Source organism: Euleptes europaea, chromosome 1 (assembly GCF_029931775.1).
Source record: "Euleptes europaea isolate rEulEur1 chromosome 1, rEulEur1.hap1, whole genome shotgun sequence".
Taxonomy (NCBI): Eukaryota; Metazoa; Chordata; class Lepidosauria; order Squamata; family Sphaerodactylidae; genus Euleptes; species Euleptes europaea.
Window position 1 is genome coordinate 50,960,351 of NC_079312.1, and position 22,455 is coordinate 50,982,805.

The window sequence follows — 22,455 nt, forward strand, 5'->3', positions numbered from 1 at the left end:
TCATCTCTTGCAGTGAAAACCCTGCAGGGTTGCCATAAGTCAGCTGCAACTTCATGGTACTTCCCACCACTGGACCTATTCAAGACAATAATTAAAATAAAAGGCAGATGAGCCCTGAGTAGGGTTGCCAGGTCCTCTCAATTGGCAGGATGTTTTAGGGGGTGGAGCTGGGGTGGCTGCGGGCGCACGCATGCGATGACATCACTTCCGGGTTTACTTCCGGAAGCACCGCATCGCCGCGATCACTTTACCACTCAAACCCCAAACATGATTGCCTCTCCAGAGCAGCTGGGAGGATTGGCAGGCAATTGCTTGCTGAAACCACCCACCTGGCAACCCTAGCCCTGAGGCTAATTAGCATCCAATAATTTAGAGTTTCTTTTAATGGGTGGATCTAGGCATTGGTAATCCCAACCACTTTCTGTAGAATGCCTAGACCCTTTTAGTAGATTTGAAAGAAAGCCTGTGTAATAGTGAACACCAGAATAAATGTTTGGCTTATGGAGCATCATTTACATGAGGTATGTGCCTTGGGGATCTTAGCCGTCAGCAGGATTAGTGATTGTATCTGGCAGTGCCTTAAAGCCATTCATCAACGGAGTACTCAGTTGGATTGAGGCATACTACAAGATCATGACGAGTTACAAGTTTTGAATCACTTTCAAGCCAATGTTCAGAGGAATGTTAACAGTTCATTCACATCCCCTTAAGGGTGGAGTAACTTTTCTCTGAGAGGTCCTTGTTGGCTGCAGGGTGTACATATGTTCAGCAGCAGGAGGTGCCAGAATGCTCTATAGAACTGTCTGTAAACCTAACCCCTCAGTGAAAACTCTGTTCTGCAGAGATCTCTATTGTTCTCACATTGCTTAGGGAAGTACCAGCCAATTCTGGATTTGTTTGTGCTAGCAACTAACAGCTGCAATGCAGCCCAGCATCACAAACCAAGATGTTTACACACTGGGATCAAAACTGTTGCCGAGAGGCATGTATCAGGCATATTGAATCTGGCCACATTCACTCTCGGGCTGACTTTGCAAGAGATTCTTGCCACAGGGCGGTTCATTTCTCTCATAGGTAAAGCAAATGAGTAGAATGTTCAATGTTAATATGGCTGCTTTATTTTCAATTCATTTGAAGGCGTCACAAGCAACGTTAATGGCAAGGCGTGACATTCACCGAGGACAGATGCTGTACAGTTTTGATGGAAATAAATAAATTTGGTATAGTTTACGGTTGCAGTGCTGAGTATATTTGCCTAACCATGGCCAAATTCAGATATCATGGGCAAGCCATTTAAATTCCCAAGCTGCTGCTGGGGTCCTGAGCATGGCTTGTTTGTCATGCCCGCACTCCCTAAGTAGGTCCTCCTTCCTACCCTTCATACACAGAACCCAGCAGGTTTTCATCTGTCAAAGAAATCTTTTAAGGAGGGGGGATGTTATATGGAGTTTGATCGCATATTGTACTTTTAGAAAACTGAATTTGTAAGCCAACTTGAGCTGTGGGAAGAGGGAGGGGTATACATGTTTTCTTGTGAAATAAAATTGTTCATGATGTCCGCATCCGCAGCTCATGTGTAGGAGTGGGGAAACAAACTTGGTTCTTCAGATCAGAGTCCACCGCTCCAAACTACCACTCTTAACCACTACACCACACTGGCTCCAGAATTAAATCCTGGCTTAGAATCCTTGGCTGGGATGATCAAAATACCTGGTTATTACATGCAGTTGGGCTTAGAAGGTGTCTAGATTCAATCATGCTGTATTCATGAAGGGAGGGGGAGGAGTAGGGTTGCCAACCTTTAGGTGGGGGGGGGGCTTGCTGGCTTTCTCCCAGAATTACAACTGATTTCCAAACTACAGAAATTTCCCATGGGAAAAAAATGGCAGCTTCATAAGGCAGGCTCTATAGTCCATCATAGACTCTAGGAGAAATGGAAGTCCTCCAGAGGTACTGCCCCAAATCTCCTGGAACTTCCAAAGCCAGAGTTGGCAACCCTAGGGAGATGCCAGGGGAGCATGCAGGCTCAACAAGCAAGCTATATATAGTGTGTGTTGCAGTACATGGTAGGTCAGGTAAGATGTCCAACTGTGGTGTCAACTGAAATTGTTCCTTTGTAACAATTGTTGCTTCTCCAGTCTTGGTACTGGGGAGGAGCAATAGCATTTTCAGACTGTTAAAGGTCGGAAGGACTGATGTCTGTGACATTTCCCCAATTTTGACCTCTAGGTTTTATAGGCATTTGTATTGTTGCAGACCCCATTTGTCCAGAATTGGGAGTGGGGGGGTTTCATATGTGTGCACCGAGGAAAGAGGTGCCTCTTTCAATCTATTTTCAGCACTCTTAGTGCTGGACCACATGAGGATTGGATGCTTTAGAATTGGGGTCATGATTCCTGCGTTGAACTCCAGATCTGTTTGCCTTAGAACAAACTGTGTTGGCTGGCTATCTTCTTCTGAATCCCATCACTACCACGTTGTCCTAAATAACTCTGTGAATAGGAATTACCGAAAACAAGGTCTTAAATGCATGACATCTCTTGTCCCAATAAAAGTTTAATTTTCTTCCCTTTTTTCCTGTAGACACGCTGACAACTCTGTATCTAGAGGGATTCTGAATTTCTGAACGTATTTTTTTTTCATTTTCAGACTGCAAGCTTGCACCTCATATTTCACTGCATCAACGTTAGAAGCAACTTTTGTAAATAGGTGGAGTTGGGGAAAGTCAAAGAATAACATCCAGGATTCTTATTTATCTTTCTGCAATGTACTTTCCATGTGCTGAATTTGTCTTTTTCAGTTCCTCCCTCATTTCCCAAGACTTGCCAGCATTAACTATGAGGTTTTGGAAGGCAACCTATAGAAATCCATATTTCTGAACACAACAAAGCAGTCTTTCTGATGGTGGCAGCAGCTTTTAAGAAAACTAAATGCTGGCAGTCTCGCTGGTACTGAGAATCAGTTTTGGCAGGTATTGTTTGGAAGAGATCTTTTAGGGATGCCAGTTTCTCCTCTGAGCTCTAGGGCTACACATTGAAAAAACAGCTTGTTGTATAGACACAAGTAGTAGTCAGGAAAGACTTCTGATTTCTGCACTTACCTGAAGATCCATACTAGTAAAGCTTGAAAAAATCCCATGGCATCTTAGAATTATTGGTTAGTGACACAGAATGTTATTTTCATTGGCCAATATGGGACTGTAAAAAGGTAATGCAGTGGGGGGAAAGGTACAAATTACACCAACACAAAGCTGCATAAAATGTTATGAATTAAATTGGGGACAAAATTATAACATCCTTATTTTCATAACTAGGTTCACTGACTGAGCATGTGTGCATGCATTACAACACATTGCTGCAGGCTCTACTCTCCCTGTTCCGCTCAGTTATTCCTGTAATGGGTGTCATCCTCTGATTTTTTTTTTTAAATAACAGTCTGTTGGTTTAAAGACAGTTAAAATAATAAATGAATGGCTCAAAATGTACCTCAGCCGCTGCAGTGTGTACAGATTGTTTCCATGCACTGCGTGATGCTGCAGGGTAAAACTAGATGAGATGCTGGGAGATCCATGTAGAGAGCTCCCAGAGTTCGTTGTCAAATAACCTGCCCACAGAACCACGAGGGTTCCCCACCCTCCATGACACTCTATGAGTTTGGGAAAGCAGTGTGGAGGCAGAGGATTAATCTCTCTACTGGTCCTATGATAGCCTATACACAGAGTGCATCTGTGTGAAGAAATACACTGCTCCCCACTTGGTCTTTGTAGTGTATATAAGCCCTCTTTTAGAGAAGCCCTCAATTAGGGTTGCCAACCTCCTGGTGGGGCCTGGAGATCTCCTCAAATTACAACTGATCTCCAGACTACAGAGATCCGTTCGCCTGGAGAAAATGGCTGCTTTGGAGAATGGAGTTGATTGCATTATACCTCTCCTCAAACCCTGTTCTCTCCAGGCCCCATCCCAATATTGCCAGGAATTTCCCAAACTGGATGGCTCAGACTTGGCAACCCATAAAGAGTGGGAATTTTGCTGCTGTTCAGTGAAAAGGCTGCAGAGACTTCAAGTACAGACAAAAACCTCTTGAGATGTGATGCTTGAAGAGCAGAATGCCTTCCAGCTGTACGGAAATGAGCTGCTGGAGATGAAGGCCTAGAAAAGTTCCTTGGGATGGCAGAAAGGGAGAATGGCAAGGCTGAATTCCATAGCATAATTCCTTAGTAATAGGGTTGCCAACTGCCAGGTACTAGCTGGAGATCTCCTGCTATTATAACTGATCTCCAGCCGATAGAGAAAATGGCCACTTTGGCAATTGGACTCAATGGCATTGAAGACCCTCCCCTCCCCAAACCCTCCTCAGGCTCTGCCCCAGAACCTCCTGCTAGTGGTGAAGAGGGACCTGGCAACCCTAGTAATCGTTCCTGTTAAAACAACTTCCCTTTTGACACCCTCTTGAACACCTAACTCTAACTTAAAAGGATCATTTTCTGAAGACTGATCCCCCCCCCGTTTTAAACACAAATATTATTTGTTCCACATTTGAGCTTATAGAGTACTCTCTGTTCTCGTCCCTCTTTTTTTTAACTGAACTGTAACTTGAATCTGTGTCTGTGGGCTCATTTCTGATAGATTCCTAGCCTGCCATTCCTCATGAATGAGCAGCATAAAGCATAGCATTATCGCCACACTTTCCCCGCCTCTCCGTTCCTCCAAGGACATTTTATTATTTCTTCTCTTGCCATGTTCCCCATTTGCCATGGAAACTGTCCACAAAGCAGAACAGCAAAGCCGTGGAAACAAGCCACATTCCCCAAATAATACTTTGAGTCTTTGTCGGGTGCGCATGGCGCAGAGCCCAATGCGTTTGGCTTGTATATCAAGTCACCAGTGTTCTTCAGTCTCTTTGTCTGCTTAATAAGGTTTTCCTCCTTGTTATCATGTAGCAAAACAAATTCTTGAATAACCAGAAATAACACCACACTGTGTCTTATCCTACTTCCCTTCAATGTGTGTTAGATAAAAATATCTCTACATGCTTTCTGTGAGTAGCTCATCGTTGCAAAGCAGTGAGCAAAGAGAAGCTAGTTCCTTACCAGCTATATAATACTCAACTGTGTTTTTCAAACGTACTGCACCAAATAATCCAATTATTTTATGAATTCACGTTGCCATACTTTTAGCTCTGTAATATCAGCATATAACAGACGGAAACTGTCATTCATTGTTTTTAAAAAAGCAAACCCATCTCTGTATATAGCCTTGTGCATTTGTGAGTATAATGTGATATGCAAGGTGGTTAAAACATTTCTAAAATCCCAAAAAAGGATAAATGAGTTATGCTTTGGCTTTCATTATCACATGTAACTTCTGAGGTTTTGTATGTGTTTCACATGATCCTCAGAATCCACAAATCTTACCTGAGGGTACTGGGAGGTAAGACCCAAACTGCATGTTATATACTTTACACATAGGGTTGCCAGGTCCCTCTTCACCACCAACGGGAGGTTTTGGGAGCGGAGCCTGAGGAGGGCGGGGTTTGGGGAGGGGAGGGACTTCAATGCCATAGAGCCCAATTGCCAACGCGGACATTTTCTCCAGGTGAACTGATCTCTATCGGCTGGAGATCAGTTGTAATAGCAGGAGATCGCCAGCTAGTACCTGGAGGTTGGCAACCCAATTTACACTTGATCACCATGGGGACTCAGCAGCCATACAGCACCTGCACGTTTTCAGTGGCAGCTCAATTTAAAAGCGCCACAGAGGCCCAATTTAAATTTGGACCATCGTTTATCAGAGGCGGGACTGCTGCCTTCCTCCTGTACTTTCCCAACCTGAAACAGCATTATTTGCCCTGTGGGGCGGTTGTAATAGCAGGAGATCTCCGCCACCACCTGGAAGTTGGCAACCCTATACGGAACTGAAATACAGTGCTATTCAAATATTATGTTGTTTATTTTTTGGTAACTTGTGCTATTTTCAGTGAGCTACGAGCTACTTTTGAGGGGTTCAGTTTTGGGAGTGTAGATAGTGTTTAAAAAGCACTCCGTTGATTTTCAATATACTAATGGGCTGTGTTAGCTGTGCTTGTAATGAATAAACTAGCCTTCCCTTTTTGCAGTCTGAGGCTTCTTACAGACTTCCATATTTCATTTCACAAGGGCTACAATTGTTCAGAGCAAGAAGAGCCTTCAGGATGCTAATTTCTTGGCATGGCTGGGATATAAATTGTAATCCCTATACTTGGATTCGATAAACATAGCTGATTTGCTTTTGGTTCAGTGCTGTTTGCTCCGTATTTGTAGATCTGTGGTTATTGGTTTGTTTTCATCTGGTTATTAGAGCTTAAAATGATGCAGAGCTTAGCCTCTGGGATTTATTTTCAATGCTGGAAACAGCTTGGGACTTTTAGCGTTGATAAATCAAAAAGTGCCCTCTGAGTCTCAGTAGACTGCCTTTTCCTTTGTCACTGAGTTAACCACATACATCCGGGGTTCAGGTTAAAGGGCATTCAGAAGGCCTGACTTTGAAGATTTGAAATCTAACACCCATGATCACACAAAAAACGTAACAACATGAGTGTTATGTGGCATTAATATAAGCCAGTCGAGTCTCTGCTTTCTATGTTTGTATCTGTAAATGCCAAATTTGTTCTTGAATTTGGTAGGACCCCATACTTAGTATATTCCATTTTCCCCATTTTTGAGTCCAACACAGTCCCTAAATGATGGGTTCAATTTGGCTGCATTTTAATTAGGGTTGCCAGGTCCCACTTCGCCACCAGTGGAAGGGTTTGGGGGCAGAGCTTGAGAAGGGCGGGGTTTGGGGAGGGGAGAGATTTCAATGCCATAGAGACCAATGGCCAAACTGCCATTTTCTCCAGGGGAACTGATCTCTATCGGCTGGAGATCAGTTGTAATAGCAGGGGATCTCCTGCTAGTACCTGGAGGTTGGCAACCCTATGTAGCGTTGTACCACCTGCTTCCCAGCTATGGTAAGTCTTGCAGAAATATTTATAACTGGATTGTTGGGTCATAAACTTTCCACATATTATTAATCTTGAACTTCCAAATTCTTAGCATAAGATATGGTAGTTGTAAAGAAGTCAGTATCTCAGAAGAATGATGTGTAGTTTGGTAAAACCAATATAGGTAGTTTTTAAATAAATCCATATCTTTTTTTTTCTTCCCACAGATGTCTATTAGCCAGCAACAATCAGGAAGAGGTGTACCTTGCTTGAGATGCAGGGGGATGTGCGCAGGCTTTGAGCCACATTCTTGGAGGTAATAAATCTATCTAATGTGTTGCATTCCCCCAACCCCAGTTTGTCTCTGTTATAATTTGGGTTGAGTTTAGAACAACTATACCCAAATATCAGTTACATTAAAAAACAGAATCAGAATCCATAACAATCTATTGCAGTGGGGGAGGAGTATGCTGTGACTTCAGTGAGGTGTAATTTTGGAGTAGGCTATGTACTAAGCTTGCTATAATGGATCTGAAACATTTGATAAGACCTTTCCTTTCCCCAACTAATAACGCTGTAACTTTCATATAGTGGCGTTCCTAAAGCATTTTTGCACATTACTTCTAGTTTTGCCGACCTCCTGGTACTAGCTGGAGGTCTCCTGCTATTATAACTGATCTCCAGCCGATAGAGATCAGTTCAACTGGAGAAAATGGCCGCTTTGGCAATTGGACAGTATGGCATTGAAGTCCCTCCCTTCCCCAAATCCCGCCCTCTTCAGGCTCCGCCCCAAAAACCTCCCGCTGGTGGCGAAGAGGGACCTGGCATTCCTAATTAATTCAGTAGCGATTAGGAGGGAAGGCAAATCTCAGAAGCTAAGCAAGGCCAGTACATAGATGGACGATCACCTAGGAAGATTGGAGAGGAAAGCAATGTCAAAACACCTCTGCTTCTCATTTGCCTTGAAAGGCCCTTGCTTGGGTTGCCATAAGTTGGTTGTGACTTGAAGGCACTTACATAATGCATACTTCTGTAATTGGAAAATATGCCTAAGGCCATTACTGAAACACTGCATTTAAAATACACACAGTTAGCTCAGCTGAACAAACAGGATGGAAGCAACATTTATATGCACTTACTTTAATCAGTTGCTTTTCTTCCATTTTTTTTTTCTTTTCAGATTTCCAGGATTTAGCCACTGTCCTCAGAGTCCTTAGTTTGTGGCTTTGTGCTTTGAGTCATTACACTGTTCTTTGTCAAAAGGGCAGCGTATATAAATTTGTGTCCCTGATTTTGCTCTTTCTGACAGTGGGTAGCAGTTGAGACATTCCAGTCAAAGGACACCAGTCTTTCAGCAGTTAGGTCATCTTTCAAAAATGTCACATTCTTCGGGCCTTTGCTCTCAGGGGTACAGTTTGGAGTGACTCAAATGACTCTTCTGAATGAAAATATTCAGGCCGTTTGATGGATCTCTTCAACTGGCATTCTCACAAACTATAAAGTATGTAGTGAATGTGGCTTGTTTTGATTTCAGTGGGAAAACATTTTCAGACCAGTGATCCAAGATACATGTAAAATTCAGTATCTTTCCTGCCTTTCTTCTTGGAGTAACATTGATTACAGATAGGTTGTCTCCCGCATTGAAGACTCCCTACCAGAAACTCAAGGATTTCTCATGTGAAAAGGCTCCTTTGACCTAGGCAACATTGTTGGCTAGACTTTTTGTTGTCGTTGATGTTCTGGAGATTTCTCATTACTACTTGTGCACTAGGCAACGTTGAATTTAAACATAATTCCAGGATTTTCTGTTTGGTTGTCTATTCAGGTAGAAGTAGAGAAGGGGTTTCTCCTGATAAACACTGGGATTTTCTAAATTAAAGGATTTTTTAAAGGTGCGAGCAGCGTTTCCCTGTTTTGCTTTACTGTTCCACAATTCCATTGTGCCTTGGGGTCTGCTCCAGTTAACGGTATAATAAAATTTAAACTAAATGGAGCTGAGGGAATGGGCTTATTTGTTTAATGAAAATAACTGGGTTTGGGGCAGGTATTATTTAATCCTAGGCATCTTCAGGAGAAGCAATTGTCCAAATCTTTATGTCACTGAACAGGCAGCAATGAAACATGGGATATTAGTTTCAGTGTTAGTAGAAAACTCTTCTGCCCATTGACAGAGGTCAGAGTGCTCTTTTCCCTTCTGCATTTTGGGTACAGCTGGAAAAAGATGAAGAAGAGTTGGTTTTTATATCCTGATTTTCTCTGCCTTTCTTAAGGAGAATCAAACTGGCTTACAATCTCCTTTCCTTCCTCTCCCCACAAAAGACACATTGTGAGGTAGGTGAGGCTGAGAGAGTTCGAAGAGAACTATGACTAGCCCAAGGTAACCCAGCTGGCTTCATGTGTAGGAGTGGGGAAACCAACCCAGTTCTCCAGATTAGAGTCCACCGCTCCTAACCATTACACCACACTGGCAGGATTTGGGAAATTCCTGGAGATTTGGGGGAAGAGCCTTAAGGAGGGCAGGGTTTGGGAGGGGAGGGACCTCAGCTGGCTATAATGCCCTAGATTCTACTCTCCAAAGCAGCCGTTTTGTCAAGGGGAACTGATCTCTGTAGTCTGAAGATCAGTTTCAATTCCAGGAGATCTCCAAGCTATGGTTGCCAGGTTGCTTGGCATGGCGGGCAATCGCCCACCAATCCATTGGTCAGCTCACAGCAAGGTTCTTGTGTGGCCCCAAGCGACACAATCTCATCACTTCCGGTTTACTTCCAGTTTACTTCCAGGGTTTGAGTGGTAAATCGTCCCGTTGCACTGCGACTCTTCTGGAAGTAAACTGAAAGTGACAGGATTACGTCGCATGTGATCCCCACCCAAAAAAATATCCCGTTGGAAGAGAGGGGGGACCTGGCAACCCTACTCCAAGCCCCACCTGCAGGCTGGCAACCCTACCTTCTATGCCAGTGCATGATATATGTTTTTCTTTAAAAAGTTGGATGCATCATGCTTTATCTTTAACAACTGGAAGACCACAGAGGGAGAAAAAGAAAGGGGCAACAAGAGATGTGCAAACAAATTCAGTTGCTTAAGTTTTGCTTGTTGTGGTGGTGCGATATTCTTGTTAAAGCTGCAGCTCTTCTTTAACTGAGACTTTCTTCAGTTGTATACTCCAAAGTTGGCTGTGAGTGACAAGCCAGAACTATAAATAATCTAGCGCCTTAATGGCTGCATTACCCACAAGTACGATACTATCGTGGCAAAAAGATGGGCTTCATTTCATTAAAAAATATAAGTCATTTTTTACTGTTGACCACTCTGAGATGTGGTTTCAGAAATGCTTTTAAAAGGAGCAATCTGGATTGAAGTCACTGGGATGTCGATTCCATTTGCTACTAGCGATAGTGCCAATATATCATCCTACCCACATAAAAACACATGCTTGGCTTTACCTACATTATGGCTACTCTCAAGCCAGGAAATGCTTTTTAATAACCATGATGGTATTACCTGCTGTTGATGCAAGTGGCAGCAATATATAAAATCTGAAAGGATATACTTTCTGGCTTATGACCTGCAAAGTAGGGGAGTATAAAATTTAAGTGTGCTTTGTTTTGAGTCCAAACTCTCTCCAGCTGAAGCCAAGAGCATTGCCAATTGTCCATTGTTTTAAAAGAAAAGCTACCTTGAGGAGTTCTGAGAACTGTCATAATAGAAGGACCATTGGTCAGTATAGATTATGTGCTTTGCATGCACAAGGTTCTAAGTCTGGTCCCCAGAATCTCTAATCCAACGGAACTTGGGTAGGAAAGACCCCTTCCTGATACCCCGGTCAGCAATTCTTTGCAAAAATGCATATACTGCTTCTCAACAAGTGTTTTCAAAGTGATATACATAAAGGCAGACTAAGTGAATCAGAAAAGCTAGCAAAATCAAGACTGCTCTTTATGAACTGATCCAGGCGTGAACGAGACGTGCCTCTCCCCTCTTCAACTGTAGCAGAAAATTCTGGGTTAGATGGGAATGACTGGGTATAAGGTAGGGTTATATGTTCACAGTCCTTTCGGTGTCATTCGGGCAATTGCCCACCAATTCCCTAGTCAGCAATGAATTTTCCAGGAGAATAACTTGGCAAAACAAACAAGAGGTGATAGGCCAATTATCCACATGCTGAAGTGGGCTCTTGCCTCTGGAAAGCTTTTACTAGAGCTATCGCTTTATCTCTACCTCTGGTAAGACTTGCAAAATTCCTGGAGAGTTCAGAGGGAGGAGAGCTCAGAGGGAATGTGATTTAGGGGAGTCTGGCCTCTAAAGCTGCCATTTCCTCCAGGAGAACTGATCTTTAAAGTTTGGAGATCAGCTGCAATTCTGAGAGAAGTCCAGTTTCAACTTTGAGATTAGTAACTCTAGGAATTAGAGTGCCTAGTTGGTGTTCCTTGAAAGACTGGATTTACTCAGGGACCTCCTCCTCAAGAAATAGTTGTGGAACTTATTTTCACAACCCCACATGTTTTGTTTAACATTCTGGTGTTATCTGGATCTATCTTCTATGCTTGGTATGGCTGTTTGCTTTTGCTCTGCACTAGCCTAGATGCTGGTGGTTTAATTTTGAGGCGAGCAGACTCATGTGTGCGGAATCCTTTCTCGGTCATCAGAGAGAATGATCTTGAGTCCTTTCTCGCACAGAGGGCAAATGTAAATTTTCTTTCCACTACAGGTCGGCAACTTGCAGGAGGCTTCTATGATGGGGGGCTGACTGGGGACATCATTGAAATGTGATGTTCCTTCCAGCATTACCCCGAAGTGACATCATCACATGGGGTGCATGCTAGTAGAACACCCAAGATGATGCCATCACTTCCAGGTTTTACTGGAAGTGATGTCATGGAATTCCCAGCAATGCCACTCACCCCCCCCCCCATTTTCCCCAGAATATATTTCTCTTGCTTCCCAGATGAGCAATAATGGGGAGAGCCGGCAGGGGGTGGGACTGGTCTCCATCCAAAGCAAGCAACCTGGCATCCTTGCTACGAACTGAAGAGCCCAAAAACCGAGATGAGTTAATGGTCAGATGACACTTGCACTTTTATTCTTGGGCATTGTAATTTCAGGGGAAGAGATCCGCAACTTCTAGCGGTTTAAGTAATATTTCATGTGTTTGTTTTATTAATTTACTCAGCAAATTTATTACACTGCCCTTCTCTAAAAGGCAGCTTCTAATAAACTGGATAAAATACAATCCTATAAAAACAAATTAACCCATAAAATTACAATGAAAAGCACCAAAGACCCAAGAGCAGTCAGTGCCAAAAAGCCAACTCTATATTAAACTGTACGTTTGTATAAATCATCAGGATAAAATTAACAATACTAAGGACAGGATTTTTTTAAAACTCAGTAGTCTAAAATCTTCGGCAAAAGTCCACTTTACCTTGCTGCACTAAAAAACAAAACTTATTGGCCTTCTCCTCCCCCACCCCCAAAGGCCTTTTGGTTCTGTAGGAAAGCCAAAAAATAATAGGTATACTTCAAAATGGAAGGAATGCCACAACTTGTGTTGTTGTCTCTACTGAAAGAGGCTTGCTATGTGTGCTTACCAGTTGCAGCCTGAGGAAAATAATTTCCACATCAGAGCCTCCCTAGCCAGTCTTGACTCCTAGATGAGCAGATATGGGTGGAGGTGGTCCTTTGGGTCCATATTGTCAACCCTGAGCCTTGTGCTGGCTGGAAAGTGAAATTGATTACCTTCCAGAGAATGTAGCGGTATGTTTTAGCACCCTGTGGGGTGGGGAGTGCCCTTGGGGTAGACTGGATCAGGCCAACAGTGCATCGCAGTTCAGTAGGTTATTAATGACAGGAAGTAGGTTTCAAATGCTGGTCTCCAGGCCTCGACATTTTTCATCAAGCTGCCCAATTCTGCTAGTGAAAAGTGAAAGTGGAGTCTCTTTAGCTGTTAAGAGAAAAGGCTGTGCTGGGGATCAGGGGTTTTGCATAGCCAAAAGCCGAGTGGGACTAGGGTTGCTAGCTCCAGGTTGGGAAATACCTGGAGATTTTGGGGGTGGAGCGTGAGGAGGATGGGGTTTGGGGAGGGGAGGGACTTCAATGGGGTATAATGCCATAGAGTCCACTTCCAAAGGAGCCATTTTCTGCAGGTGAACTGATCTGTCACTGGGAGATCAGTTGTAATAGTGGGAGATCTCCAGCCACCACCTGGAGGTTGGCCACCCTATGTGGGGCAGGGGTTGAATGTTGAGGGAAATTGGACAAGACTGAAGGAGGGAAAGCTGGATGGATGTGACTCAGTGTCTACAGCTGAAATATAGGGCCTGGACTGGACATCCAGTCTCCATTGCTAATCCTTAAAGAGAAATTCGTTCAGCAACATTCTGCCTGTAAATGTTGCAAAAAGTTTGCACTAGTCAGGCTTTAGATCAAATATGATGAATTTGTTTGCAGGTCAGATCTTTACATTTTGGATTTTTTTATATGCTGCAGGATTGTTTAGGCATTTAAGGAAAGGGAAGCAAGCACAACTTATAGGAATATACAACTCATTAGGCCTGCCAAACTAGTGACCAGCTAAGCCAAATGTAGTCCAATATAGTGAGTTCTGCTGAGGGCTTGAAAACCTCTGGGTTGCAAGTCTAGACAGGCATATAAGTAGGCTTGCCAGGCCCAGTATCTCCACTGGCGGGAACTTTCCAAGGCTGCGGCCGAGGTGCGCAATGCGCATGCTCTAGCAATCTCGGCCGAAACATAGAGTTTTACCAAGGTTGCCAGAGTGTCCACGTCGCACACGCGGGCACGCAGTGAAGTATAATGCCATAGAGTCCAGCCTACAAAGCTTCCATTTTCTCCAGAGGAACTGGTCTCTGTAGTGTAGAGATCAGTTGAAATTCCAGGTGATCTCCAGGCCCCACCTGGAGGTTGGCAGCCTTATCCCAATGATAAGGATAGGTTGCCATCCCTAGCTGGTGGGCATGTTATATTGATTTTGGTGAATCGTAAGTCCTACAGAATGGCCATATGCTGTTTCCCTATGCAGTTAGCTCCGTGATATGGACTATTTTTAAAATAAAAAGGTAACGTTTAACCAGAGCAGAGCATCTTCTGCATTTTCTGTATTGTTCACTCTTCCTCTTGTCACAGTTGAATATAGCTTTGATGTATTCCTTTAGGCCCTAAAGCTTCAAGTTGCTTTTGGTGCCAGTCAAATAGTGTTATGCCTCCCAATTCTCTCTCCCTTTCCCCCTTTTCCTTTTGCCTTTAAGAACCTATTTAGGACAAAAAAAAAATTGCTTTTGTAGAATGGAATTTGTGGACAGACGTTGAAATAGTTTCTCGGCTTTCTAAAGTTTTTTTCCCCCCTGAAGCCTGTATGCACTATTTTTAGGTGTGTTTTTTTTAAAAAAAAAAAAAACATCATAAATGAAACGTAATAACCCTGTTGACTTGATATACCTTGGGGAATGGAAGAGAAGAACAGGAATCCTAAAAAGAAGGTATTTGCCCTTGGTTCTGTAACACTAGTACGCCTTGTGAACTGAACTTTGGCAAACCCTGTTGAAAGCAGACATTCTTTTGTGGCATCAGCCAATTGGAGATGAACAGCCGTATGACAGATCTTTATTGGCACAACAGGGGGAACAGGGAATGGTGCCAAAGTAATTATACTCCACTCACAATTTAGTCTTCTAATATACTGCCTATGGATTTATAAGCTGTAATGGCCTTTTTTTCTGCCTCTGTGAGAGACATTGGTTTCCCTGATCCAATTATCTGAACACAGGTTAATAAATCCCATTCTCTTTATTTGCTATCAGGGTCAGGAGCTGTTTGGCAAAAATAATTCTAAATGTATCCCAGTGCCTTTGTCATTTGTAGGTAGTGTGGCTGTGGAAAGGCTTTTTAAAAGGCGTAGACTGTTTTGTTTCAGGATATTTGTCAACCCTGGTTGGTCTCAGCACTGGATGAAGAAGGAGAGTTGGTTTTTATACTCCGCTTTTCTCTACCATAAGGAGTCTCAAAACAGCTTACAATCGCCTCCCCGCCCCCAACAACTGAGACCTTGTGAGGAAGGTGGGGCTGAGAGAATGATGAGAGAACTGTGACAAGCCCAGGGTCACCCAGCAGGATGCATGTGGAGGAGCGGGGAATCAAACCCAGTTCTCCAGATTAGAGTCTGCCACTCTTAACCACTATACCACACTGGCTCTCATATCTGAAACCAGCTTTAGGTTCTTATCACTAAAGGTCCACACTAAGGTTTTCAACGTCAGGTGGGACCTGGCGGATCTCCAGGAGTTACAACTGAGCTCCAGATTACAAAGATCAATTCCCCTGCAGAAAATGGTTGTGTTGAAGGTGAACTTCATTGCATTAAACTCTGATGAGGTCCCTCTCAAAACTTTACCTTGCACAGGCTCCACCCCAACCCAGAGTTGGCAACCCTAGTCCTCACACAAAAGCATGAATGGACTGGGATACTAAAACAGTCCTAGTGCATGGTAAGCCAAGTGGCCCCTTTGGTTCTGGAGTTAGAGTTGTCCAGCCAGCACTGGCAGCCTCTGAGGTACACAGGAGAGAGGTGGGGTCTTGATGAACAATGTTGCACCTATGCTACAACATCCCTTCCAGCACAAACCCTCTTACTCTTCCACCAAGCATCAGTGAGAGTGGTGGGGCTTGGTGAAGGAGGTCTTCTGCTGTAGCAATCCTGGCGGCAGGGTCCACTCAGCTTGGAATGTTGGCAGTGTAAGTAGGATCACCCCTACGTACCATTACCACAGTCTGAGTCCAACTTGAGTAGACACCGCTATTATGCCAGCACCACAGGGGTCACAAAAGTGGGATTTATAAATGTTTCGTTCAAAATACCAGACAGAATTTTCAACTGCACATTCTAATTTACTGGTGGTTATGGAGGACACAGACCTTAACTGGATGGCCCAGGCTAGCCTGATCTCGTCAGATCTCAGAAGCTAAGCAGGGTCAGCCCTGGTTAGTATTTGGATGGGAGACCACCAAGGAATACCAGGGTTGCTGCGCAGAGGAAGACACTGGCAAACCACCTCTGTTAGTCTCTTGCCATGAAAACCCCCAAAGCTCCTGTGACAGGCCTTTTCCACCAACAGAGAGGACCCACCCAGCCTCTTATGATTTTGGGAAACAAGTTTGTTTTAATCTGTAAACCTTTCCCTTACTTACCAGATGGTCTGAAGGTGGCAAGTGTAAAGGCTTTGGGTTCACTGCCATGAAGTGAGTTTTGTGGTGAGCAAGTAGAACATGGAGATCACTGAGGCAGGAGCTGTATATAAAGAAATAACGAAGAAGGTTTATTTATTTACAGATTAGTTTCAAAGAACAGATCAGCAGCACAAGTCTGCTGGTAGTCAAAAGAGAAACTTGGCTGAGGCACATAAATTTAAGCTAGCTATAGCTTCAGAGAGTGGTTGAAGTTTTCTTTGATGCTTTCAGGTACAAACAGGCTTTGACCGACTAGCCACTAGGCTGAATCCTCCCACATACTCAGGATTCCACCCACACCAACCTACTCTTTCCCAAGAGTCAGCCTAAATGGTACAAGGTCTGCTTATTACCAGAGACAGGCCTAACAATCGGGTGCTCGATTCTCTCCCAGAGATAGAGCTAAACCACTCTGGCACAGCTCTGGTTAAGAGCTGTGGACTCTAATCTGGTGAACCGGGTTGGTTTCCCACTCCTCCACATGAAGCCAGCTGGGTGACCTTGGGCTAGTCACCGTTCTCTTAGAGCTCTCTCAGCCACATCTGCCTCACAAGGCATCTGCTGTGGGGAGAGGAAGGGAAGAAGATTCTAAGTCGGTTCGATTCTCCTGAAAAAAAATCGGCATATAGAAACCAACTACTCTTCTTCTTCTACTTCTTCTTCTACTACTACTACTACTACTCTACTACTACCAGGCAGAGCTACCCTTCAAACTTTCTGCTCTTTTGCTGAAGCAGACCCAAATCTATCACTGTTCTTTCCCTGGGGCAGATCTGAACTCCTTCCTATTGCACTTCCCTCCAACATTCCACCCCCTTCTGAAAAGTGATTGGATTCTGGAGCATCACCCCATAGGCTCAGCTGAGTGGCTGTTCTCCTCTTCAGGGGCATGGCAGCCTCCTGTCCATCACAGCTCCAAAGGCCTCTCTAGAATGTCCCTGGTGCCCCCATAATTCTAGGGTTGCCCTACATAATACAGAAGTGTGCTGGCATTCAGAATGGAAAAATGTGGGCTTGAAAGTTGACTTGAATGCTTTTGGATGTGCTTCATAGTGGTTAAACAACGCATGTTTTTCTACATTTTGACTTGCAAGTGTCTCCATCGTACTATGCTCTCTTCTGCTTTTCGTATCTGTTATAGTGTTTAAAGCGATGAGTCACATAGCTTCCATAAATTGATTTGTGAGCTAAAAAGACCTCTAGAATTTGCATCTTATCGTGTGGAAGATATACCAGCCACTGCCTCAGAAGGGGCTACAGAAAGGGGATGTGTGACTCGCTTGCGCACCATTTGTCGAGCCTTGTTCGCAGGCTATGCAAACTGCAGCACTTGGAGCAATGTACATTGTGGACACGGAGTTGCAGCCCACATGGTATCCTCTTGTCAAGTTCTCTTCCCCCCATAATACTAGACATCTTGGCTTGAGTCATCCTCATGCTGTGCATCTCCTTGCCCCCACCTGTGACAGTCAATAATTGTCCATACCTCGTGGTTTCTGTGAATTGGTTTCATTTCTTTTAAAGCTCAGTGTGATTAGATCCAACAGGGAATTTCAATCCTGCAAGCAGACAATGAAAGTAGTGAAGCAGGGCCAGGCACGTCCCCAGAGATTCAGGGAGGGAAATGTTGTTGTTTTTAAATGACCCCCAATTTTCAAGAAACGCCACAAACTAGATTACTAAGGATTGTGCAGGTGTACAATCACAGTGGCACTAGCCAATATACCTGAAGTAATATGACAAGTGGACAACAGTATTGGGCCACCACTGGCTCCAGAGATAGAAAAAAAGCTAGAAAAGCACGAAGTGGCAGATGGGAAAAGATGGAAGCTGAGCCAAGCTCTGGCTGGGCCATACAGTGAAAAGATGGCATTTACCACAGATACCCTTGGCTGAAATAAGAAAGGCAACATTGGTGGTATCAAGGGATAAGAAGAAGAGTTGGTTTTTATATCCTGCTTTTCTCTCCCTGGAATGCCAGCATGGTGTAGTGGTTAAGAGCAGTGATTTTGAGTGGTGCTTTCTGATCTGGAGAACCGGGTTTGATTCCCCATTCCTCCACATGAGCAGCGGAAGCTAATCTGGTGAACTGGATTTGTTTCCCCTCTCCTACACATGAAGACATCTGAGTGACCTTGGGCCAGTCACGCTCTCTCAGCCTCACCTACCTCACAGGGTGTCTGTTGTAGGGAGGGGAAGGGAAGGTGATTGTAAGCCGATTTGATTCTGCCTTAAGTTGTAGAGAAAGTCGGCATATAAAAACCAACTCTTCATCTTCTACCTTTAAGGAGTCTCAAAGCAGCTTACAATTGCCTTCCCTTTCCCTCCCCACAACAGATGCCTTGTGGGGTAGGTGGGGACTGAGAGAGTTTGGGGAGAACTGTGACTGGCCCAAAGCCACCCAACAGGTTTCATGTGGAGGAGCGGGGAATCAAACCTAGTTCACCAGATTAGTCCACCGCTCTTAACCACTACGCCACACTAGCTGTCAAGGATGGAAAGGCAGTCAAAGGGGGGAAGTTGAGGAGCTTAGGTGGAGAGGCTAATGAGAGCCTGAGAGTGCAAGGGCCAGTAAGTAGGGAAGGGAAATGAAGGAGGAGGAGAAGGGGTGAGAGGCAAGAGCTGGGAAATGGGGTGAGCCTGTTAAAGGAGGGCTGTATAAGCTGTTGAGGAATAATGGGAGAGGAAGGAGATGGAAGGGGGAATTAAATGGAGGGGGAACTAAGAAAAGAAGTGGTGTTTTGGGGAAAAGGAGAGCTGTGTGGGATGTTATCCAAATGCCCAGATGTGCATATACCTGGATCACAGAAGCATCCTCCCTGTAAGGGGTCAGAAGCCTATACACATCGGTGCTCAGGGCAAATATTATTGGGATCGTATTGCCTGATGTATACCAGGGTCCAAGCTTTAAGATCGTATTGCCTGATGTATACCAGAGTCCTAGCTTTGAGGTCTCAAAGGGTGTGCAGATTTTTAGAATAAACAGAGCAGTGGTTTACAGTTAAGGATTTAGTAAAGAAAAAGAATAATAGCAAAGGGAATTAGCAAATTGAATACAGAGTTTGAATCACATACATACAAACCGCTAAAGCAGGATGTTCTACAGACTTTAAATTCTGCTGGATCCTAACGTAAGCACACATTATTAATATAAAAAGGGGGTAGGAGAACAGGTAAGAGAAGCATACAAGCCTAGTCCGGTGAGGTTTTTGTCAATGAAAGGGGGAAAAGCCAGCTAGGTGAAAAGCGGGGTGGAAGGAGGTGTGCAATCTTTACAGATGCCTGCATTCGGAAAGCAGAGCTGATGCAAAGATGCACTAACACTCCCTCAAACACTTTGTCACCCAGGAGCTTGTGGCCAGTGGCTGGAGCCCATTTCAGAGTTGGGGACACCACAATTGGAACACAAAACCTGACGTTCTTGGGGCTAACTTAATATCCCCAAGAGTGTAAAGATAGGAGAAATAAGACGCTCCTTGAAGCAGATTGGGTTGGAGTGAAAAGATTCAAACTTCATTGGTTGATCAGTAAGATAATAAGGAGGGGGAAAGTTGGGATATTGATTACTACTTTGACAAAGTTTATGGCCCAACTTAAATAACAAGCTTAGTTACATGGTGCCCATTTGTTTGGGTTTAATTCTGAAGAAGATACAGTGCAGGAAATCAATGTATCAAACTCAGAGATTCATGAGTTTATGTACTTGATCTAACCAATAAGGTAGATCCTGTTTGTGGAATGCTGAATGTAATCAACTGGGGCATCAAAGGTTCTCCAGGGGTGTATAGTATTACAATACAGGGAGATGGAGGAAAAATTGATATGGGGATGGTTTGGGGATGGCAAGCCCATGTCATGTCACCATTTGAACAGTTTCGTACATTACAAAGCAGCAAAGCTGTCTTTCTTTTTTACTGACCATGCAATCACTCGATGGTTATAACTTACCTCTCCTAGCCTAGCAGGCATGTACTTGCATGATGGCTGGGTTAGCGTGATAGCTATTAAGAGCCCTGTGCATGTTAATATATTATTACCTCATGGTTCCATTGCTTGATTTTTTCCTGGCAATATTGTAAATTGTGTTTTGCATTGATTGATTGATGCTGTTTAAAGTATTGGAAGCAGGCACTGGCAAACCACCCCGTGAACAAAGTCTGCATCACCCCATGGGCCAGGAATGACCCTGTGCTTGCACAGGGGAACTTTACCTTTTTTATTGGAAGCAAGCTTGTAAAATTATCTTTAATTTGTTTTCCAACTCTTTCTGTTCTACCTTTTCTCATCAGAGCCCAAATACTAAAAGTATGTGACTTCAATCTTTTAAGTAAAGTTTAAGTAAAGTCATTTTAATTAATGGTTTTATTTATTTATTTGTTACATTTTACCCCACCCTCCCCAGCCCAATGGCTGGGTTCAGGCCTTTGTGCCACTGTGATAGAAACATCTGAAGAATGGCTTTACTTCCTGCATTTCAATATCTTTCAATCTGTGCTTGCCTAAGTGTAATGGTGCTAATACTGGGGAACAGCTAATTCAAGATACAAATTGTCCACCTCTTATCAGTGTGCTTTGATTCTATCTAAAATGCTAAGTCTAGTTGGACCTCCCATCTTTAACACCTTTACTGAAGTGCTTCTGTAAATTGAAATAAACAATTCAGCACAGGATGTTCCTTGTTGTAGCAATGAAACTAATGTAATGGCATTCTCGGCATCTTTTTACAACTGCTTGTGCATGCAGGCAGTCAGCTTATAAAGAACAGTTGATCATTGTGAACCATGGCTTTTCCAGGGACTACCATGTGGATTTTAGACCCCGCATCATTGCAAATCCCATTAGTCCATAGCTGACAAACATTCCTCTTCAGATAGAGCTCTTGCCGACAAAGGTCTTTTTGTCCGATGTCAGGATCCATTTTGATATGTAACCTTCAGATTTCTAAAGTTCACCCAGGAGCCTCCCAAAGAGCACATGCCTATTGGGGTCCAGTTTATATCAAAGGATGATCTCATTTGTCTCCCACAGGAAAATATGCAAGTCATGCAAATGCAGCCCGGAAGATCACAGTCTCAGCTCGGATGCAGAAGACGATCGGAAAATTGGCCGCTTGCTCTCAGATTCAAAATATTCCTCACTAACAGCTCGGGTGAAAGGAGGTGATGGTGTTCGCATCTATAAAAGGAACCGCATGATTATCACTAATCCTATAGTGTCCCGGAAAGATCCGACTTTTGATACTGTTACATATGAATGGGCTCCCCCTGGACTCACTCAGAAACTGGTAAGACTACTTCTCAAAAAGTTCATAAGCATTTCTTGGAAAGCATGCTCGGAAAATCTTAACAAGGGTTCAATCCAATGTTTCTGTGTCTAGCACAAATTCTCATAAGCTGTTTCTGTCAGCTTCCCCTGGACCCAAAAAAGCTGTTGCTGAGTTTTGGGCCTGCAGAACAATATGACATTTAGCATAAGGAAGGGGATACTTTGTTCACTGCTGTTGTCAAATGAGTGGAGCAAACACATGACTTCTTCTTGTGCAAGAGAAGGGGTATTTTGTTCCTTTCCCACTTATAGCATTGCTATCCTGGAGCATCTCTCAACTCTAGGGATGCCAACCTCCGCGTGGTAGCTGGAGACCTCCTGGGATTACAACTGATCTCCAGGCGATAGAGATCAGTTCACCTGGAGAAAATGGCCACTTTGGAAGGCCATTGAAGCCTCATTGAAGCCCCTCCCCAAACCCTGCCCTCCTCAGGCGCCACCCCCAACTTTTCCAGGTATTCCCCAAGCCAGATTAGGCAAGCCTACCCAATGCCCAGCAACTTTTCAGGGCAAAGGGGGCTGTTGGAGGCTAGGGAAAAGGGGGAATTGATTAGAAATAGTATAATTCCATTTGAAGATGCCATATCTTATAAGACACATGGAGCTGCCACTCCTCTTCCTGCTGTCCTCTGTAACATCAGGGTAGAGCACAACTCTGGAGCAAATGTTCTTGACCCACTGCTGTCTCACATCAGTGGCTGTTAGTGGCAGGGGTAGAATTGGAAGCACAATGGTAGCACATCGTACATTATATTTAATTTTGCAAAGAATAGAGATCCTATGAATGAGTTCCATGTGCACCAAATAGCCTCTGCTGCAGAGGTGGTTTCCTCTTCCTCTGAAATTTCAATTACCTAGTATTGTTTTCAATGGGCCCATGTTGTAGTGCAGCAGAGGCTATGTAGTGAGCACCAAACTCATTCATAGGGTCCA

The 22,455-nt window shown here is 43.8% G+C and overlaps 1 protein-coding gene across 1 annotated transcript in view; it reads left to right on the top strand.

The window, feature by feature from the left end:
• Positions 1-22,455, top strand: part of LMCD1 (LIM and cysteine rich domains 1) — a 58,246-nt gene that overhangs the window by 17,549 nt on the left and 18,242 nt on the right. Inside the window, exons 2-3 of the mRNA XM_056861076.1 lie at positions 7,188-7,276; positions 21,226-21,481. Coding sequence (XP_056717054.1) covers positions 7,188-7,276; positions 21,226-21,481 — 345 coding nt within the window. The remainder of the gene's footprint in view (positions 1-7,187; positions 7,277-21,225; positions 21,482-22,455) is intronic.